This window comes from Benincasa hispida, chromosome 2 (assembly GCF_027475165.1).
Source record: "Benincasa hispida cultivar pf3 chromosome 2, pf3_genome.v1.1, whole genome shotgun sequence".
NCBI classification, from domain to species: Eukaryota; Viridiplantae; Streptophyta; class Magnoliopsida; order Cucurbitales; family Cucurbitaceae; genus Benincasa; species Benincasa hispida.
The window spans coordinates 24,721,338-24,741,972 of record NC_143479.1 but is presented as its reverse complement, the minus strand read 5'-3'; the positions used below and the strand labels follow the sequence as shown (position 1 = coordinate 24,741,972).

Sequence of the window (20,635 nt, the reverse complement as noted above, 5' to 3'; positions counted from 1 at the left end):
CTGCTTCGTGAATGAACGAAAGGTTCATTTCATCCCTCTGTTTATGCTCTTTTTTTTTTTTTTAATCAGTCATATATGTATAATCATGATTGCTCGAGAATATTTACCAAGTTTCTATTATCAAAATCGATTAACTTTTCCTTCCTTGGTACCTCTCCATTTGTTTGGAATCTGAAAGCCATATGCTATGTGACATTATTTATATCTTATGCTAATACTTGACCTAATAATCAATATCTGTATGTGGCTGGATATCTTTTCAATGATTTATTTGGACTACATGGGAACAGAAGTTTTCTATATACCATGGTTGTAAGCTGCTTTAATTATTCGGTTTGAATGTGTATCTTACTTTATGTCGTAGCCTTTTCTTTGATTGAAGCTGAAACACATGCAATGTAGAACTTTCCAAACGTTTCTAATAAGTTGTTTCTCCTGAGTTACACATTCCTTTAAGAACGGGCTTAAACAACCTTTATGCATGCAAATACTTTTGATTGTCATCATGAATGAGGTTGATGGATATGAATGGTAATTTGTTTCTGTCTTTCTAAGTCTTATTTGCATTTTTTTTTTTAGTTGTTCTACAGGGAATTGCTCTTTCATTTAAACATGGAATTCCTTAGTTAACTTTAGATTTGAGATATATGTTTGTTGTTCTCTAGTTTGTGTAATTTAACTATGACAATTCTTCTCCACTGGGTGTTGAGAAAACTAGTTAGTCTTATTGTATATGTCTTGACACTCAACATATCTCTCTTCTGCAGATAGCTTCTATTGCTAAGCTGTAACTACAAGGCAAGATTGCTTTTTCTGCCATTGACTCAACCAATGTGTAAAAAAGTGAGGCTTTTATTTCAAATATCTTTGCTTCTGCATCTGAAGTTACCATCAAATGTCAGTGTCTCGTAGCTTGCAGATTAAGATGGTTGCGTAATACTTGAACCATGCTTTAGATAGTGTGATAAAATTTACAGTATCAATTAATGCTAGTAACGTGTTGTGGTGATATAATTTTTACTGTCTCAACTTTGAACTTTTGATATATCGATCTATGTTATTCATTTTCAGTTTATTTGAGTGGTTCACATGGATTATTGAAAGGAAATTGTTGGAATAAAACTGAAGAACATCGTCGAGTAATCATTCAAATGAGTAATTTTCAGATGTAGTAAGTAGTATATAACAAAGTTAGAACTATTTTATGATATCCCATGAGTTCTTTATTGTGTGTCTATTTGGTTGCAAGTTCTTTTTCATTGTAACGCTGAGGTGATCAACGCCTTACAACTAGAAAATGGGGCAAAATCACATGTTATCTTTAGAAAATTGGGATCTCCAAGTCCTTGACATGATCTCCTTTCATCACGGTGGGCAAAAGATGAATTTATTGTGCACAAAAATTAAAAATTTAGGCTCTTGATTGGTAATCATTTTGTATTTAAAAATTACCAATTAATTTAGTTGGGTCTTGGAACATTTAAGTTCGTATCTTTTTATCTCTAAACTTTCACAAGCGTCTAATAGGTCTTCCGAAATTTTAACTTTGTGTTTAATAGATATATGATTTTTTGTGAAAAATATGTCGAATATGTCAAGAGAGGTATTAGATACAAACTTGAAAAAGTTTAGGAAGTGAATGGACGAATAATTAAAAGTTAAAAATCTATTAGGCACTTTCAAGATTCGGGACTATTTGACATAAAATTGAAAGCTCAGAAATTTATTACACATTTTTAAAAGTTAAAAACTAGACTTATAATTTAACCACTCAACGATTATTTATTAATCTATGACAAAAACACAATGATTAGAAGTTTTCATCCTACAAAACTAGCATTTTTTTAATATTCCTTCCATCAGTTTTAACTTTTTCCAACTTATCAATTATTTTGGGTTTTCTTGGTACATTGAGGCATAATAAACCTTTTAGATTCTACTTTTTTTTTTTTTAATATTGTGTAACCTATCAAACTCTTATATATTTTCAATTTTTTTTTTTAAATTCGATTATTTTTACCAAATATTATATCCAATTTGTAACACACAGATCTTGTTCTTAAGCTGCCGAGCTGAATACACATAGCTTAAAGGGAGTAAATGTAACACCCGAACCCTCATAGGATTTCCTAAGAGGGAGAGAAGAGCTTGGAGATCAAGTTTTGGAATGGAAGAGTTAAATTAAGTACTTAGACTATGGCTTGGAGGAATAAAAATTCCAAGTGTTGGAGGCATAGTAGTTTGGAGTAGAAAATTGACTAAGGGTTTAAATTATGTTATGAGAATAAGAGTTGGATTCATAGCATAGGAGATGATGGAGAATTTTGGATGAGTTTAATGCATGGTGTAATAGAGAAAGCATGTTGAAATTGGCTAAGTGTTGTTACATTTACTTGGCTGAGCGGTTGAGTTGAGTTAAGGCGAGTTAAAGTGAGATGGGTAGTAGGTATCACAAAAGGGAGGTATTTGCCATCTTCATGCCTCTTTTCGGGGTCGAGAGGTGAGCTTGGGAGGGGGTGTGATATAATTCTTATATGATTTTTCTAAACTTTAGACCAATTTCTGTTTTCACAATTATATTAATTTTCTAAATTTCTAAATGAGTTTATAATGGAGGATTACATTTTAATTATAAATTTTGGAAAAGATTAAATTTTGCAAAAATAATTAAGTGATATGAAAAATATATATAATCTCATTATTAATCTACCCAATAATTCATCAATTTTAGTGTTAATTTGCTCGAGATTAATACTTAGATTTTATATATTTTTCATATCTTACCTATTTTTTTTTTAAAAAAATATTTTTCCAAAATTAAAAAATCAAAATACAAGATCTATCTAAAAATTTCATTTGGATAATTGATAATCGATTTGGAAATTAGAAATTGGGCTACAAATTTTTAAAAAAATATATAAGAATTGGATATAACATTTGGTAAAGATAACCGTTGGAGAAAATTTGAAAATATATAAGTTTTGGTATAAGGTTTTGATAGATTACATAATATTTGAAAATATTAGTAGAACCTCAGTGTTTAATATCCCGAGATACTCAAATCAATCGATAAGTTAGAAAAAGTTAATTTTTTTTTAACAACTAAATGGTCAATCTTGCCCAGATGGATAGAGAAAAATGTTTGAATGAATCTTAAAAAAATGGTGCTAGTTTTGTAAGATGAAAACTTCAACGTACGATTTCTGACAATTTTTCGTTTTTTTTTCTAGAAATACATTATAAGAAACTAAAGAATTACATCACGAGACATAAACAAAATATGTTGGGTTTATTTCACCTTTTTTGGTGAAAGCCCAAATCAAGGGCCATTAGGGCCAAATAATTCTTTTAAAACTTAATAACCCTTGCAGCCACCGTCTGTCTGAGTTTTTTATGCAAACCGAGAGTTTTAAACGGCAGAAGAAAATTAGATTTTTTTGGCATTCCGACCAGCAGCGTTTTTTAGCTATTTGGGGATCAATCCGTGGTTTGATTGAGCTGAAATTTTGACAGCGTGTTCTTGACACGATGGTCTTCAATCTGGACGGTGGAGATTTCGTTTGGAGCAACCTACAGTTAGATACCGTGGGTAATTGGTTGCCACTTCAAGTGAGAAGTTTCTAATTTTATTGTTCTCAATTTGTTGTTGTTTTGTTGCCAAGATTGTTATCTTGAGATATTTACTGTGTATGCCTCTAGTTGTGACTAGGGAAAACTCATTGTAACCCATTATCGATTATAGTAGAGATTTTGACTTCAGTTCGTGGTTTTTTACTCCTCACATTAAGGGGGGTTTTCCATGTTAAAATTGTCTGTGTCCTTACTTGATTATTATTGTTGTTGCTTAGTATTCTATTAGATTCACACAAGAGTGAGATAATTGATCTGAAGAATATAGTGTTTATCCCAACAAAGTGGTATCAGAGCATTGGTTAAGTTAATTGGGTTTACCTTGTGTTGAATATGGATACTAGTTCGGCTAAGATGGTTACCTTTAATGGATCAAATTATCAAGTTTGGAAAAGAAAGATGGAAGATATTTTATATGTGAATGATTTGCATCTTCTAGTTTTTTCTGAAGAGAAGCCTGATGATAAAACTGAAAAAGAATAGGAATTATGTCATAAGAAAGTGTGTGGGATTATGAGACTATGGGTAGAAGATAATTTTCTAAACCATATTGGTAAAGAAACTCATGCACTAACTATGAGGAACAAACTTGAGTCGCTATGTGCCCCTAAAATTGGTAATAATAAAATGTTTCTGATCAAACAAATGATGGCATTGAAGTATCAAGATGGAACACTCATGTTAGATCACTTGAATACATTCCAAGGTATCATTAATCAGCTATCTAGGATGAATATCAAGTTTAAGGATGAGATACATGGGTTATAGGTCCTTGGTACATTGCCAGACTCATGGGAGACATTTAGAACTTCCTTATTGAACTCAACCCCAAATGGTGTACTAAGTATAGACTTAGTAAAAAGTAGCATATTGAACGAGGAGATGAGAAGAAAGTCACAAGACTCTTCTTTACAATCAGATGTTCTTGTTACTGAAAGAAGGGGGGAGGAGTAAGAGTAAAGGTCTGACAGAGAAAGACAAAAGCAAAAGTAAATATGGCCGGTTTGCAAATGTTGAGTGCCATTATTATCATGTGATAGGGCATATAAAGAAGCATTGTCGAAAACTTAAAAGGGACAATAAAAATGATAAAGGCAAGGAAAAGAAGAATGACGATGGCAATGATGTAGACACAATTACTGTAGCCACTGGAGATTTTTACATCTCATTTGATGGTGATGTTATAAATCTTGCTACACAACAAAGCAGTTGGGTGATTGACAGTGGTGCCTCAATTCATGCTACATCAAAGAGGGATTTCTTTGCATTCTATATACCTGGTGATTTCGACAGTGTTAGGAGGGCAATGATGGATCAACAAAAGCAGTTGGCACCGAAGATGTACACTTGGAGAACAAGAATGGTTCTAAGTTGATTTTGAAGAATGTGAAGCACATTCCTGATATTCGCATGAATTTGATTTCTACAGGTAAGCTTGATGATGAAGGTTTCTGCAATACCTTCTATGATGGTAAATGGAAGCTTACTAAAGGCTCTATGGTGATAGATAATGGAGAGAAATATTCCTCACTATATTATATGGAGGCTAAAATCACTAATTGTGATATAAATACAGTGAATGAGAAGTTAGTGTTGAGCTTTGGCATAAAAGACTCAGTCACATGAGTGAGAAGGGTTTGAAGATTTTAGTCGAGAAAAATTATCTTCCTGATATAAAGAGTGCACCCTTAAAAAGGTATCCTCATTGTTTGGCAGGAAAGTAGACTAGAGTTACTTTTAAGTTATCTTAGCATTCAAGAAAACCAAATGTACTAGATTTGGTACATTCTGATGTGTGTGGTCCTATGAAAATAAAAACACTTGAAGGTGCATCATATTTTGTGACGTTTATTGATGATCATTCAAGGAAACATGAGTTTATACCTTGAAGACTAAAGATCAGGTATTACAGGTGTTTAAACAGTTTCATGCCCTTGTTGAGAGACAAACTGGTAAAAGGTTGAAGTGTATTAGGACTGATAATGAAGGTGAGTATTGTGGATTTTTTGATGAGTACAGCAAAAATCATGGTATTCGACATCAAAAGACACCTCCTAAAACTCCCCAGTTAAATGGCATAGCTGAGAGAATGAATAGAACACTAGTTAACAAAATGAGATGCTTGCTTTCAGAATCATAGTTATCACAATCGTTTTGGGGTGAAGCATTGAATACAATTGTACATATTTTGAATCTCACACCGAGTGTTCCTTTAAGATCAGAAGTTCCAAAAAGAATATGGTCAAATAAGGATATATCTTATGATCACTTGCATGTCTTTGGTTGTAAAGCTTTTGTTCATGTTCTTAAAGATGAGAGATCGAAGCTTGATGCAAAGACTAGACCATGTGTATTTCTTGGCTATGGCCAAGATGAGTAAGCTCATAAGAAGTCGAGATGTTGTGTTTGTTGAAAACCAAATGATACTAGACATTGAGAAGACAAATAAAACAGAGTCTGAGCATAATGAGGATCTGATTAATTTGAGTTCAGTTTCTTTGACACAACCTTCTACACAGATAATGAATGAGGTTCAGGATGATCAAATTGTTGAAACAGATGAGGGTTCTGAACAGGTTGAGGTAGATGATAGTATTTAGGAATAGTTTTCAGAAATAGAAGTTTCTACAGATGTTTTACTCAGGAGGTCTGTTAGAGATTGACGTCTGTCAACAAGATACTCAGCTAATGAATATTTGTTATTGACTGATGGGAGAGAGCCTGAGAGTTATGAAGATGCCATAGAAGATGAGCACAAAAGAGAGTGGATTGATGCCATAAAAGATGAGATGAAGTCTTTACATGAAAACCACACTTTTGAGCTTGTGAAATTGCCTAAAGGAAAAATTGCATTGCAAAATAAGTGGATTTATAGAGTGAAACAGGAAGAACATACCTTAAATCTGCGTTACAAAGCGAGATTGGTTGTCAAAGGCTTCAGTCAGAAGAAAGGTGTCGATTTTGATGAAATTTTTGCTCAAGTTGTCAAGATGTCTTCTATACGTGTAGTTTTGGGTTTGGCAGCTAGTCTTGACTTAGAGGTTGAGTAGATGGATGTTAAAACTACATTTCTTCATCGGGACTTAGATAAAAAAATCTACATGGAACAACCAGAGGGTTTTGAGCAGAAAGGAAAAGAGCATTTGATGTGTAAATTGAAGAAAAATCTTTATGGGTTGAAACAGGCACTGAGGTAGTGGTATAAGAAGTTTGAGTCAGTTATAAGGGAGCACGACTACAAAAAAACTACTTCTGATCATTGTGTTTTTGTCTAGAAATTTTCTGATGATGATTTTTTTTTTGTATTATTGCTTTATGTTGATGACATTTTGATTGCTGACAAGAATGTTTCGAGAATTGATAGGTTGAAGAAATAATTGAGCAAATCCTTTTCCATGAAGGATTTGGGGCCAACAAAGAAAATTCTTGGAATTCAAATAGTTTGAGACAGAGCTTCCAAGAAGTTGTTTATGTTACAAGAGAAATACTTGGAGAAGGTGCTTGAGCATTGCGAAACCGGTCAGTTTTCATTTATCTAGTCACTTCAAACTAAGTAGCAAACAGAGTCCTTCTACAGATAAAGAGAAGGAAGATATGAGCAAAATCCCTTATGCTTTAGCAGTTGGGAGCTTGATGTATGCCATGGTATGTATTAAACCTGATATTGCTCACACCGTTGGTGTTGGTAGTCGTTTTATGTCCAATCCAGGAAAACAACATTGGGAGGCAATCAAGTGCATCACGAGATATTTGAGAAGTACTTCCAGTTTGAAGCTCACATTTGGAGATGGAAAGCCAGTTCTTGTAGCTGGGTACATTGATTTAGATATGGCAGGAGATCTAGATAACAAAAAGTCTACTTCCGATTACCTAATGACATTTGTAGGTGGTGCAGTGTCTTGGCAGTCAAGGTTGCAAAAGTGTGTTGTACTTTCTACAACTGAAGTAGAGTATATTGCAGCAGCAGAGGCTTGTAAAGAGATGTTGTGGATGAAGCGCTTTATACAGGAGCTTGGCTTCAAGAAACAGAGATATGAGATATAATGCAATAATCAAAGTGTTATTCATCTTGGTAAGAATGCTACATTTCATTCTAGAACAAAGCATATATATGTGAGGTATCACTGGATGTGAGATTCTTTGAATGATGAATTGTTTGAGCTTGAGAAGATACCTATTAATCATAATGGATTTGATATGTTGACGAAGAATCTACCAAGAGAGAAGCTTGAGTTTTGTTGTTCCGCTGCGAGAATCACAAGTTCCTCCACAAAGTGAAATAGGGGGAGATTTGTTGGATTTATTTCACCTTTATTGGTGAAAGCCCAAATTAAGGCCCAAGAACCATTAGGGCCAAATAATTCTTTTAAAACTTAATAACCCTTCCAGCCGCCGTTTATGTGAGTTTTTTTACGCAAATTGAGAATTTAAATAGCAAAAGAAAATTAGATTTTTTGGCATTCCAACCAGCAACGTTATTTAGCCATTTGGGAATCGATCCGTGGTCCGATTGAGCTAAAATTTTGACAGCGTGTTCTTGACACGAGGGTCTTCAATTTGGACAGTGGAGATTTCATTTGGAGCTACCTACAGTCAGATACTGTAGGTAATTGGTTGCCACTTCAAGTGAGACGTTTCTAATTTTATTCTTCTCAATTTGTTGCTGTTTTGTTACCAAGATTGTTATCTTGAGATATTTACTGTGTATGCCTCTAGTTGTGATTAGGGAGAACTCATTGTAACCCATTTTTTTACTCCTCACATTGAGGGGGGAGGGAGAGGGGTTTCCACGTTAAAATTGTCAATGGGGTTTCCACGTTAAAATTGTCTATGTCCTTACTTGATTATTATTGTTGTTACTAATTAATTAGTATTATATTAGATTCACACAAGAATGGGATAATTGATCCGAAGAATATAGTGTTTATCCCAACAAAATAAATCACTCAAGGTAAATGGAGAACAATGTAAGAAAATTTCACTTGTTCAAGGCCCATCAAGGCCATTGGGCCTCTGACACAATGATGTGTCTTAGAACGTTGTGAGACTAATGAACAGGAAAAGAGAAATATTCCCCAAAACCTATGCCATGTCTTTAATCTCTTCAATAGAGAAGGCCTTGAATTGGGGGTACATTTACTACTAGGTCCTCAACAAGCCATCACAAATCGCCTGCACCTTTAGAACTTCGACCTCTCTATAAATAGAAATGTATTGCAAACCAACAAGACGACACGCCCTAGGTGATCTTGAACACCAATCCTAGACCCTTAAAATGAGTGGTGGGGGTTCCAGAGGCATAAGAATTCAACTTCCAAATGTGTCTCAGTGGAGGAATCTAGTCAATGGACTCATTTGAAGGACTAGAAGCTAAAAACCTTTGAAACTGCATTTCCACCAACATCTACACCAATATCCAAATACTCATGCTAATATTTGTCAATACTGAGGCTTGTGGAATCAAAATTCATCACAAGTCCCTAAAACAACTTGTTCTGGGCCTCCCAAATTTGCCAAGATATGATAATAACTTTGTTTATCTCTTGCATCGAGCATCTCTCTAAAATCCAATACCAATGGCCTTGGTTACTCCATGCCATCCTAACATCACAAAGAATATCGACGTTATTAATGAGCAATTTAGACCATATATCTCTTATAACTTGACATTTTCATAACAAATGAGATGATGATTCTACATGTTTCCTACGAAAAATACACCACAGATCAATATAAATTTCTTCTCTCTTTAGTAGGAAGAAGACGAAATATTTTCCAACAATATATCGTAGCCTTGGGGAAACTAGTATATATCTCTACACTGCGATAGAGTAATTTGACTAATAGTCTCTGCATCGTCATTGAGGAAACTAGTATATATCATCTCCTCATTCCATCTCCCATCATGAATAAGAAGACATGCCACCTTTGGTCGCTGCAAATGGCTAGGGACAAGGATTGGATGTCTACTACCCTTCCTAAAGATCTAGATCTAGAGGTCACACATAAAGTTGAATTGTTTTGTGATCTCCTACTCGCCATCAATATCCTTTCTCAAACAGGCGCTATAAAGTACTTCTCTATGCATGGAATGTTACAAACGTTTTAATTTAAGAAAAATGAAATAAGTCAATCCCACGGAATATTATACTTATACATATTAAATTTTAATTTTTTAAAAGATTTTAAAATCTAGATATACTTGACACCTTAGACACTCACATATATAAAAAAAGAAAAACACTAAAAACATTGTATTCTAAAAATAATTTTAGAAACAAGTCTGTGATCTGTTTAGAATCAAAAAACAAAATGGGATACTATTCCTAAATTTTGTGAAGTGTATAAAAAGGGATTTTAAACTAAAAATTTGAATCCAATTAAATAAAGACGCCGATTGAAACAGAAAACCCTAACTCTCTGTTGCCGATCTAAAGCCCTAATTCCAAAGTCTCATCTCCTCCTCCAAATTCCTGAAAATCCTGAGTCTCTGCTTCCTTAATCTTCGTACAAAAAATGGTACTCTCTCTTTCTCTTCTCTTTCTGTTTGATATTGAGTGCAACTTTATGTATTTGTGATGTAAATTGGCAGACTGCAGAAAAAGTAAACCCGAAGGCCTACCCTTTGGCTGACGCCCAACTTACAATCACCATTCTTGATCTTGTTCAACAAGCTACTAACTACAAGCAAATCAAGAAGGGTGCCAATGAAGGTAGACCTCTCTTCATTCTACAGTTCCATAACACACGAATGAGATTTGTTTCTATTCTGTATGTTCTGTGAAATGATTCTGTATTCTGTGTGATTTTTTCCAGCAACCAAGACGCTTAACAGAGGTATATCTGAGTTCGTTGTAATGGCTGCAGACACCGAGCCCCTTGAAATCCTCCTCCATCTTCCTCTGTTAGCAGAGGATAAGGTACTCTTCAATCCTCCTCAAGAGAGAAGATTTTGTTTTTGTTTTGTATCTTTATGCTTGTTCTGCTTGATTTTGTTTTCTGGGTTTTGAGGCTACATGTACCAAGATAAGGGTGTGAAAAATTAACTGATGTCCTTGTTCTTGACCTGCCAAAGAGGCTGTAGCTAAATCAGATTTGAGAAGTTAACTGGCCGGTTGTTGTTCTCTGTCAATAAATCTGCTTACCGAACTTCTTACATTTTTCTTACCTTTCCTTAATAAGATCAAAGATGTTTATTTACCTTTTCCCCTTTAAATGACTAATTAAAGAAACATTGCAAGAATGGGAGGAGAGTATAACTGCATGGACGTTTGCCTTTTCTGAAATTTTTGTCTTCTTTCAGACAAGCTGCACTTGTTTTTCAGTAGTTTGCATCTACTGTTGTCCATATCTGTCATGATGTAGATCAGTAGATTGACTGACTCCTTCAACTGTGATCCGCAGCCCTCCCCTAGTCTCTCTAATTGACATACCCCAATAAACTGCTCTAGGCCTTTTTATTTGGAAGCTTCTTAGTGGTGCTCATTTTTTGGTAGCTTCTCATCTTTTGTGTTTGGTGTACGTATATATATATATATATATATATATATGACAAATGTTATCAAGTATTCCAATAATTGCATTGCAACCTCCAAAAGCCAAAGACCACTCCTCAGTATAGCTTACAACCCCCTCCCAATTTGTGTTTACAAAAGTGGATTATAATTTAAAAATGTATCAATAGAGATGTCTATTCTTTTTTTTTTTTTTGGTTTTTGTTTAATGGTTCGCTTGGCATTTTATCCTCAATTATTTTAATACATAATGAATTGGGATAAGAAAACTTTCCCCACAATTGAAGTTTAGTTGGAAGTAGTTAGCCTTTCTTCTGATTGGTATTTTATCCAGTCCTAGTTTCCTGCCAGGAGACTGACTTTGAACATTGCTTCAGTATGCTACTTTTAGTATAAAAATAGGACTGTCAAAATCAGGTTATTGGGTGTTCCCATTCAACAATTTGATGGCTGTTTCATAGTAACGATGGAAGTAGTGTTCTATTTGATTTTGCAGAATGTGCCCTATGTGTTTGTCCCGTCTAAGCAAGCACTTGGCCGAGCTTGTGGAGTTACAAGGCCTGTTATAGCTTGTTCTGTGACCACAAACGAAGGAAGCCAATTGAAGTCGCAAATACAACAACTCAAGGTAACTGATTGACACCAGTAAATTTCTCCCTTCTTTTCTAAATGACCCTCCTGGTAACATGTTATGGCCGTTCTTTTTGATATTTAGGATGCGATTGAGAAGCTCCTGATTTGAAGATGTAGGCAATTGTGATTTCGGTATGATGGGCTTCTTGGTTCATAGTGGTCGCTCCCTTAGAGGCTTTGACTGATGTGAGTTGTACAAGTGGAGGAATATGTAACAAACACTACAGTTTTCTTTTCCAAAAGATACGATTTATTTAAAAATGATAACGATCCTTCATTCTGATTGCCATATCTTGATGTTACTTATCAGTTAGCCATTTTGTTTCTTTTAGTAAGATTTGGTTAGATATTTGACAAAATCAATTGGATTTTTAGAAGTATTTCGAACCACGAATATGAATGAATGAGAGTGGATCATTATCGCAATCTGCTTTGGTGTGGATTTGTTAAGGATAGACACTAAAAGTCGTTTTGGTAAACAATTTGAAAATAGAAACTTGAAAAGAGTGTTGATTTTCATATTTTTAGATATGAAACGACGGTTTGAAATGTGCATAAAACTAGTTGATTTACTAATTATTAAGTTGAATATAAGTTATTATTAATTAATTTATGATTTTTTTATGTATATTTATTATTTTCATATAGTTTAGTATACATTACATACTACATATTTTTGGAACACTATACTAATTAACTCTTTTAATTTAATGGAAAATTATTTCACATGGCCGAAAATATTTACAAAATATAAGAAAATTTTAGAATCTATTAATATCTATCATTGATATATTCTATACTTTTCTTATATTTCGTAAATATTTTGATTTATTTTCTATATTTGAAAATAGCTCACTACTCTTGAATAGAAAGAATGTCTCCTCCTAAGAGGATTAGTAAAAAAGAAGACTCCAATATTGTGACATGATATTGCAACTAAGAATTAAAATATTTGTCGATAAATCAGTGTATTCTTTAAATTGGAGGATTCGATATCAATATTAAGGATTAATTATTATTTTTAATATATATATTTTTTAATAAATACATGTAAGACAAAAAACTATGAGTTCTAATATGAATATAAATAAAATTTATATGTCATGTGTTAACAATCAAAATGTTTATAGTTTGAATTATTCGTAAATAAAAAAATATGTATATAAATATTAATAATATTTGTAACTTAATTTAGAAGTAAAACAACTTGATATTACATATTTTATGGTAATTAAACTATGTTCATGAACGATATATTTGATATTTTAATCTATGATTGCAACCGACGATGTATCATTTTCATTTATTTGTTTGATATATTTTAAAGATTCCCATTTGATCTAATAGTAGAAAGATGAAATATCTAGAAATTAATGTAATCCAAGTGAATGGGAGGTTAAAGAAACTATAAGCATTAATGATTTTGTTTTCCAAGGAAAACAAACAACAAACCTTGAAGGACATAAATTATCCTTGTCAAGGACAAGATTAACCAGCCAGTGTAGAAGAATTCTAGTCCATCCCTGAGAATCTTTTTGAGATCGTTTGGTTTAAGATTTTAAAGATATCCAAGAATTAAGTATACATAGAAATAAGGATGATTGTGTTTGGATGTACATGAGAATGTTATAAATATTTTATGGTAACAAATTAACTTTGTATTTTATTTATAAAATTAATCATGGACACCTCCATAAATTTTTGATAGATTTAATTGATTAACAATAAATTCAATTCAAAATTTTGAGTAAAAACAATTATTTAACTATGAAATAATAATATTAATTAAAATTATTAATTACAAATATTTTTAAAATGAGTAATTTATAATTAAAGTTACTTGATTACATAATTTGATGTATCAATTTGATGAATTTATATAAATATGATGTATTAATTAATTAAACAATCAAAATCAGTTTAAAAAATAAATATAACATTTTGTGATTAAAAAATAATGAATTATAATTAATCAATGATAAACTAATTATAATTATTAAAAAATAATCTCATAAAATATTAATCATAATGATAATTAACTATATATATAATTTACTAATGAATTAATAGTATTAATGTATCGGTTCTTTACCGTTTATTATATAATTAATTAATTTATTTATGAATCTGGAGTAGTTAAATTCAAATATTATAATTTAAAATTTAATATAATTTTCTAAATTATAAAATCCATATATTAATTAATTTTAATAATATAAAATAAAAGGATAAATTCATGAGGGGCACTAAAAAAACCACACTTTTTGATGGGTATTATCCATGGGTATAAGGAATACATGAGAATAACTTATTTCCATGCCCAAATCATCAAAAGTTGTACCAAACAAAAAATGTGTATTTCTTACCCATTCCCACCTTTATTCCCATCTCAACTCCCTCAATCCAAACGCCCCCTTTGTGTTCACCACCCATCTACTTTAACTACTTTTAAGTATTTGATAAAATTGATTATTAATAATTCGTTGGAATTACTTTCTTAATCACATGTTCATTTTCACCGTTTTTTAAAATTTATTCCCTACTAGCTTTCGTGTCACATCCCCTTCCGAACTTTTCCTCATTCACCCGAAAGATGGCATGAAAATAACAGATACCACTCTTTTGTGATGCCTAATAGCCATTCAACCTTTCATATTGAGCAATTTTATATAGACATAACAATTAGTGGAAAATAATTGTTTGTTACAACTAATACTGTTTTACAGAATTTCGTTTATGCTCCCTAAGTTTACTCCCTTTCGGGGGTGTATCAAGGAAATTCACAAGTTGAGAATGTGTTCAAAGACTCTAGACTAAGTCTAAACTGAAGGAAATTGAACACGAGGATTTCCATGAGCAGCGGAAGGATCATTCCAAATTACAATCGTATATGAACTTTACAATTACAATCACAAATGGAAACATATGGTTATGCTAAAATACAGAAATTACAACATACTATACAAAAGATCAAGAACAAGAGTAACACACTTTTGTAGACTCATCTTCGAGTTCCTTGATCACGAATGCTCGATCACAGCAATACAGATCCACCCGAATGCTCGTCCAACATGACCGCTACACAGCACGAACACCGCGCACTCGAACAAAGAGATCACCTAGGTCACGAATGCCCCGAACACCATGAACGGCGTCCATAGAACCTCGATAATGTCGAGTTGAGTATGACACCACCAAGAAGGTTACCTTGGAATTCTCAGTATGAGAATCCAGAGGGTGGGTTCTATGTGGACTTGGATTGAGGCAAAAAATGGAGGAACTACAATCGTGTAAACGATTGAACAAGTGGGAGATGGAAAAACCTATCGTATAGGTCGATGCCTAATCATTTAGGAAAAGCTATGCGATCGCCTAGCAAAAGCTATGCGATCGTTTAGCTCATCGCTTAGTTGAGTATCTATCACCTAATAACACTTAATGATCGTTGTCGCTTAGTAAATCTTATTTACTTGACAACTTCCCGTGAGAATTTTCTGAGATTGGAAATCTCAAAACCACATTTTTACAAATCTTACTAAAATTAGGAAAACATTTTTTTTTTAACTCACGGTTACCATGAAAATACCAATAACCTCCCACTCAATTGGTTATTAGAGAAAAAGAGATAATTATCCAATTATTAATAATATTATGAATATAGATGATAACCAACTTATCATACTATATTTATAACCTATAGTTTTAATATTTCATCTCATGAAACATATAAACCATAGTTCTTTTTTTATTCCATGGTACTTAATGTAAATCTCATTTACATTAATCCTTCACTTCATGTATCTCATACACCATACTGATCATATCATATATAATCGAATTACCTCTTGTCAATTTGAACATTTCAAATCAACACCAAGAACTGATCCTCAAATTGAATCCATTGAACTACTAAGGGGACCTTATGAACCTATAGCTTGAAGCTCCAATGGTACGTGAATAACTGACTAAACTCTTTAGTCACGGGATCCACCATCCGTTAATTGCCAGGCACTCCACTAAAGATCGACAATTGAACTCTTCTTACCACAGATATAGTATGTGTTCATCTTAACCAATCAACAGTGCGACAACCCTTCACAGATCGCTCGTAAGTATAGCTTGGCCAATAACCGTTATGCCCCTATAGTTACATCTAACTCCTTAAGTACCATTGAATCCTCTAATGAACATAAGTCATAGTCCTACTATAACTGAGTTCTCTCTTCTAAGGAGAAGCTGTGGCCACTATGTTCAAGCCTCAGAATCAGCCCTTAAAGGAGCAATCTCTCTACTTACCCCTGCTTTGGGGAAGAAGTGAATTTCATCTAGTGTATTGAGTTCCCAGCTCCCAAATCAGATAAGTTCCCAAAAAGGTAGGCATGTTGAGTTGACAATCTGGCCACTCTCACTCATACTAATCAAAGGACCGCGCGCCCTCAAAAGTAAGAGTTCCCAAAACACTCAGGATTGAGATCGTGTCACCTATGGTTGTTTAGGTGAGATGTAAGTCTCTAGTATCAACGGTGTTATATATAGAGTCTAGTTATCTCGTGGTTCGGTCTTATACAAACTCTTTGTATAGGACATTCCCGTTCGCATATCTCCACATAAATGGTCAGGATCTACCATCTGTAGACGTTTACAACACTTGCAAACCTCTACAAGGCGGGCTGTATCCGTAGTGTTAAAGGATCAGATATCCCACCTTAATCCTTATACTATAAACCTATTTAGGTTATCATTTAAGGCATGATCCACTTGTATATCTCATATACATGCTTAATTAAGTTTACATAAGATAATCATGGAGCTTTGTTTATTGGATATGAGTAAATGCCAAAATGACATAACAGTTATTTTATTCATAAAACAATGTGTATCATTATAAGCAACGAGACTCCGGGAGAATTAGGACACCAATCTCAACAATCTCCCACTTGTCCTAATGCCTCGGGAGACTAATGTACAATACAATATAAATATGTACAATATACAATAAACTAGGACCTACCCAGTATCATGTCCCACTTGCCCTAGACAAGGTGCCACATGTCTCGTAGACCCAGACTCTCCAGGTGACCCTCGAACACTTTAGCTGTGAGAATCTTTGGAAAGGGATCAACAACGTTGTGCTTCGATGCGATCTTCGTAACTATCACATCACCGTGATGCACAATCTCCCTGATTAAGTGGTATTTTCGCTCTATATGCTTACCCCGACGATGACTTTGAGGCTCTTTTAAATTTTCCACAGCCCTGCTGTTATCACAATAAAGAGTGATAGGCAAATCCATATTTGGAACAACTTCCAAATCTGAAAGGAATTTCGTCAGCCAAACAGCCTTCTTAGCTACTTCACAAGTGGCTACGTATTCGACTTCCATAGTGGAGTCTGCGATGCATCTTTGCTTGATGCTTTGCCACACTATAGCCTCTTCATTCAGAGTGAAAACTGACCCCGATGTCGATTTGCGAGAATCTCTATCGGTCTAAAGGTTAGAGTTCGTGTATCCTATAAGCATCAGATCCTTATCTCCATACACGAGCATGTAGTCCCTCGTGCTCCAAAGATACTTGAGGATCGTCTTGACTGCCGTCCAGTGATCAAATCCTGGATTGAACTGATATCGACTGACAATGCCTACTGCATAACAAATGTCGGGTATGGTACACAACATTGCATACATCAAGCTTCCTACAACTGAAGCATAGGGAATCCGTCTCATCTCCTCAACTTCTTGAGGTGTCTTAGGACATTGATCCTTAGACAAAACGATTCCATGCCTGAAGGGTAACAAACCTTTCTTGGGATCTTGCATCCTATACCTGATCAACATTTGATCGATGTATGATGCTTGAGACAGGGCTAACCGTTTGTTCTTGATCCTGAATGATTTGGATCTCTAGAACATACTGTGCCTCACCCAAATCTTTCATTTGAAATTAGGCAGCTAGCAATTTCTTAATGTCAGTCAGATACCCTACATCATTCCCAATGAGTAAGATATCATCCACATACAGTACTAGGAAAGCTACTAAGCTGTTGATGATCTTCTTGTAAACACAAGGCTCATCAACGTTTTGATCAAAGCCAAACGACTTGACCGTAGTGTCAAATATGATGTTCCAAGATCTAGATGCTTATTTCAGCCCATAAATGGACCTATTAAGCTTGCAAAATTTTTGCTCTTGATTTGGAACTATGAACCCCTCTGATTGAGTCATACAAATGGTATTCTCAAGATTACCATTAAGAAAGGCAGTCTTGACGTCCATTTGCCATATTTCATAATCATAAAATGTGGCTATGGATAGGAAAATCCTAATAGACTTGAGCATGACAACAAGTGAGAAAGTTTCCTCATAGTCAACTCAATCAACCTCGGTATAACCCTTTGCCACGAGTCGAGCCTTAAAGATTTGCACCTTTCCATCCACACCTCTCTTTCACTTATAGATCTGCTTACACCCAATAGGTCTTACCCCATCAGGTGGATCAACAAGCTCCCAGACGTTATTGAAGTACATAGACTCCATTTCTTGGTTCATGGCTTTAATCCATTCATCCTTGTCAACATCCTCCATTGCTTTCTTAAAAGACAACGGATCCTCAACCCTATCATTCGAAATGACGTTTTGGGCTTCAGTCAAACCCATGTAGCGATCTGGTGGGTTCATAACCCTCCCACTACGTCGAGACAGTCTCAACTCTTGAGTTGGTTGGCTAGATGTACCGACCTCAACAAGTCTTGTTGATCTGTCGGCCTGTTCAACAACTCTTGTTGAACCCTTAGCAGTCTCAATCCCACTAGAAATCTCACGCAAAACGAGCTTACTTCGTGGCTTATGATCCCGAATGTGGCCTTCTTCCAAGAAGATAGCATTTGTAGAAACAAACAGTTTGTTCTTACTTGGATCATAGCCTCTAGTTTCCTTGGAGTGGCCTACAAAGAGGCAAACCTTCGAACCCGGTTCTAACTTCTTTGGGCTAGTCACGACCACATGTGCTAGACAGTCCTAAATCTTGAAGTGGCGTAAACTACCTTTTTGGCCTCTTCACAACTCAAAGGTGTTTCAGAAACACTTTTCGAGGAAACGTTGTTCAGAATATAGCATGCAATCTCCAATTCAAAACCCCAAAACGAGTCTGGAAGATGAGCATAACTCATCATAGACCGAACCATGTCCAACAAGGTTCTGTTTTTCCTTTCTAATACACCATTCTGTTGAGGTGTACCAGGGGCCGAGAGTTGGGACGCAATCCCATGTTCTATAATATAGTTCTGGAATTGGAGGTCCATACACTCTCTACCACGATCAGATCGTAGTGTTTTTATCTTCTTACCCAACAAGTTTTCAACTTCAGCCTTATACTCCTTGAACTTGTCAAGGGCTTCAGACTTACGTTGCATTAGGTAGAGATACCTGTATCTTGAATAATCATCTATGAAAGAGATGAAATATTCATACCCACCCTAAGCCCTAACATTCATCAGACCACAGAGGTTTGAATGTACAAGCTCCAAGGTTTCCTTGGCTTTGTAACCTTTTCCAGTAAAAGGTTGTTTGGTCATCTTGCCTTTGAGGCATGATTCACATACCGACAAGGAGTTTTCTTCTAAACTCTTTAGAAGTCCACTTTTCACCAACTTCTCAATCCTATTGAAGTTGATGTGACCTAACTATAGATGCCAATGATGGACGTTTTCCTTAGGAGAAACCTTTGATTTTTTAGCTGTTGTTGCCGTACTGAACATTTCAGTGTTAAACAAGGCTTTTATGACTAACGACCTTAGTATATATAAGTTACTTTCCATTGAATCATAACCAAACTTCGTTCCATTCTTGAAAATAAACACTTTATTCTAAAAAAAGGAGATGGTGTACCCTTGTTCAATGAGACAAGAAACTAAGATTAAGTTCCTCTTAATATGAGAAACTACAAAAACATTATCCAGTAACAGATAACGTTTCTTGTCAACAAATAACTTCAGCCTACCTACCTACAGCAACAACCGATTCATAAAGTCATCTCTCCTTGTGGCAACGTTTTCCAGGAACTGAATCCTTGGTAAGAGGAACTGACATGATTGGTAGCACCCGAATCTAAGATCCAGACAGAATCATCATTCTTTACCAAATACGTCTCCAAGACCAATAAATCAGATTTACTGTCTTTCCCCCTCTTTTAGAGAGTAGTGGGATAGGTGTTAGAACAACGGACACTACTGGTTTTGTCATCCATCCCTTTATGCTCGAAAAGTAAGAACTGACGTTCAAACAAATCTTGCAACGAGTCCATGATCTCGCATGCAATGACCATGTTCTCAACCCTTTTGGCCAAAACATCAGGTATGTTAGCCAAAATATGAAGTCGGGCCAACCACATTTCATATGCATTATGAACACTTCGCGGTGCATCAAGGATCGAGACTTGAGGACATTCCTCAACCATGAAAAATTCGAGGTCGTTTACCACGAAATACGTTTCAGACGATTCTTTCCACTGTATGTATACGATCATATTAAAAGCATTAAACAGAAATACTAACGAGTTGCTGAAAAGAAAACACATTGACCTACATTAGGTTTTAAGAAAATACCCATTGTAAAACAAACAACATCAAATAAGGTTTTAGCAAAACTAATATGAATCCCATGTGACATCAAGTTTCGCAATGACGCTTCAAAGGTTTAGGGCAAAAGCCGCCGAAGGGAGGTCAATTATCCTTCCTCTGAATTGAGAAGTTCTCAACCAGTCATTAATACCAAAACAACATTTGCTTCTATAACGACTAACCATCATTGATTTGGCCAGGAGATCATTAACTTACTTAACAATCTCCCGTAAGTGTGAC

The 20,635-nt window shown here is 34.7% G+C and overlaps 1 protein-coding gene and 1 non-coding gene across 2 annotated transcripts; both read left to right on the top strand.

The window, feature by feature from the left end:
- Window positions 1-9,886: 9,886 nt before the first annotated feature.
- Window positions 9,887-12,066, top strand: LOC120071542 (uncharacterized). The gene is made up of 5 exons (XM_039023870.2): window positions 9,887-10,149; window positions 10,223-10,343; window positions 10,447-10,550; window positions 11,641-11,772; window positions 11,860-12,066. Exons 1-5 carry the CDS (start codon window positions 10,147-10,149, stop codon window positions 11,884-11,886), a joined length of 387 nt encoding a protein of 128 aa, XP_038879798.1. The 5' UTR covers window positions 9,887-10,146; the 3' UTR covers window positions 11,887-12,066.
- On the top strand, window positions 10,706-10,791 carry LOC150037755 (small nucleolar RNA snoR109). Its single transcript, XR_016528055.1, has one exon. It is a non-coding gene; the product is annotated as a small nucleolar RNA snoR109 (small nucleolar RNA).
- Window positions 12,067-20,635: the final 8,569 nt, after the last annotated feature.

Excerpts from the sequence above, each read along its gene's own strand:
- LOC120071542 (XM_039023870.2), top strand. Across the intron at positions 10,344-10,446 it reads CAAGAAGGGTGCCAATGAAG|CAACCAAGACGCTTAACAGA; the intron begins GTAGACCTCTCT and ends GATTTTTTCCAG. Across the intron at positions 11,773-11,859 it reads CGCAAATACAACAACTCAAG|GATGCGATTGAGAAGCTCCT; the intron begins GTAACTGATTGA and ends TTTGATATTTAG.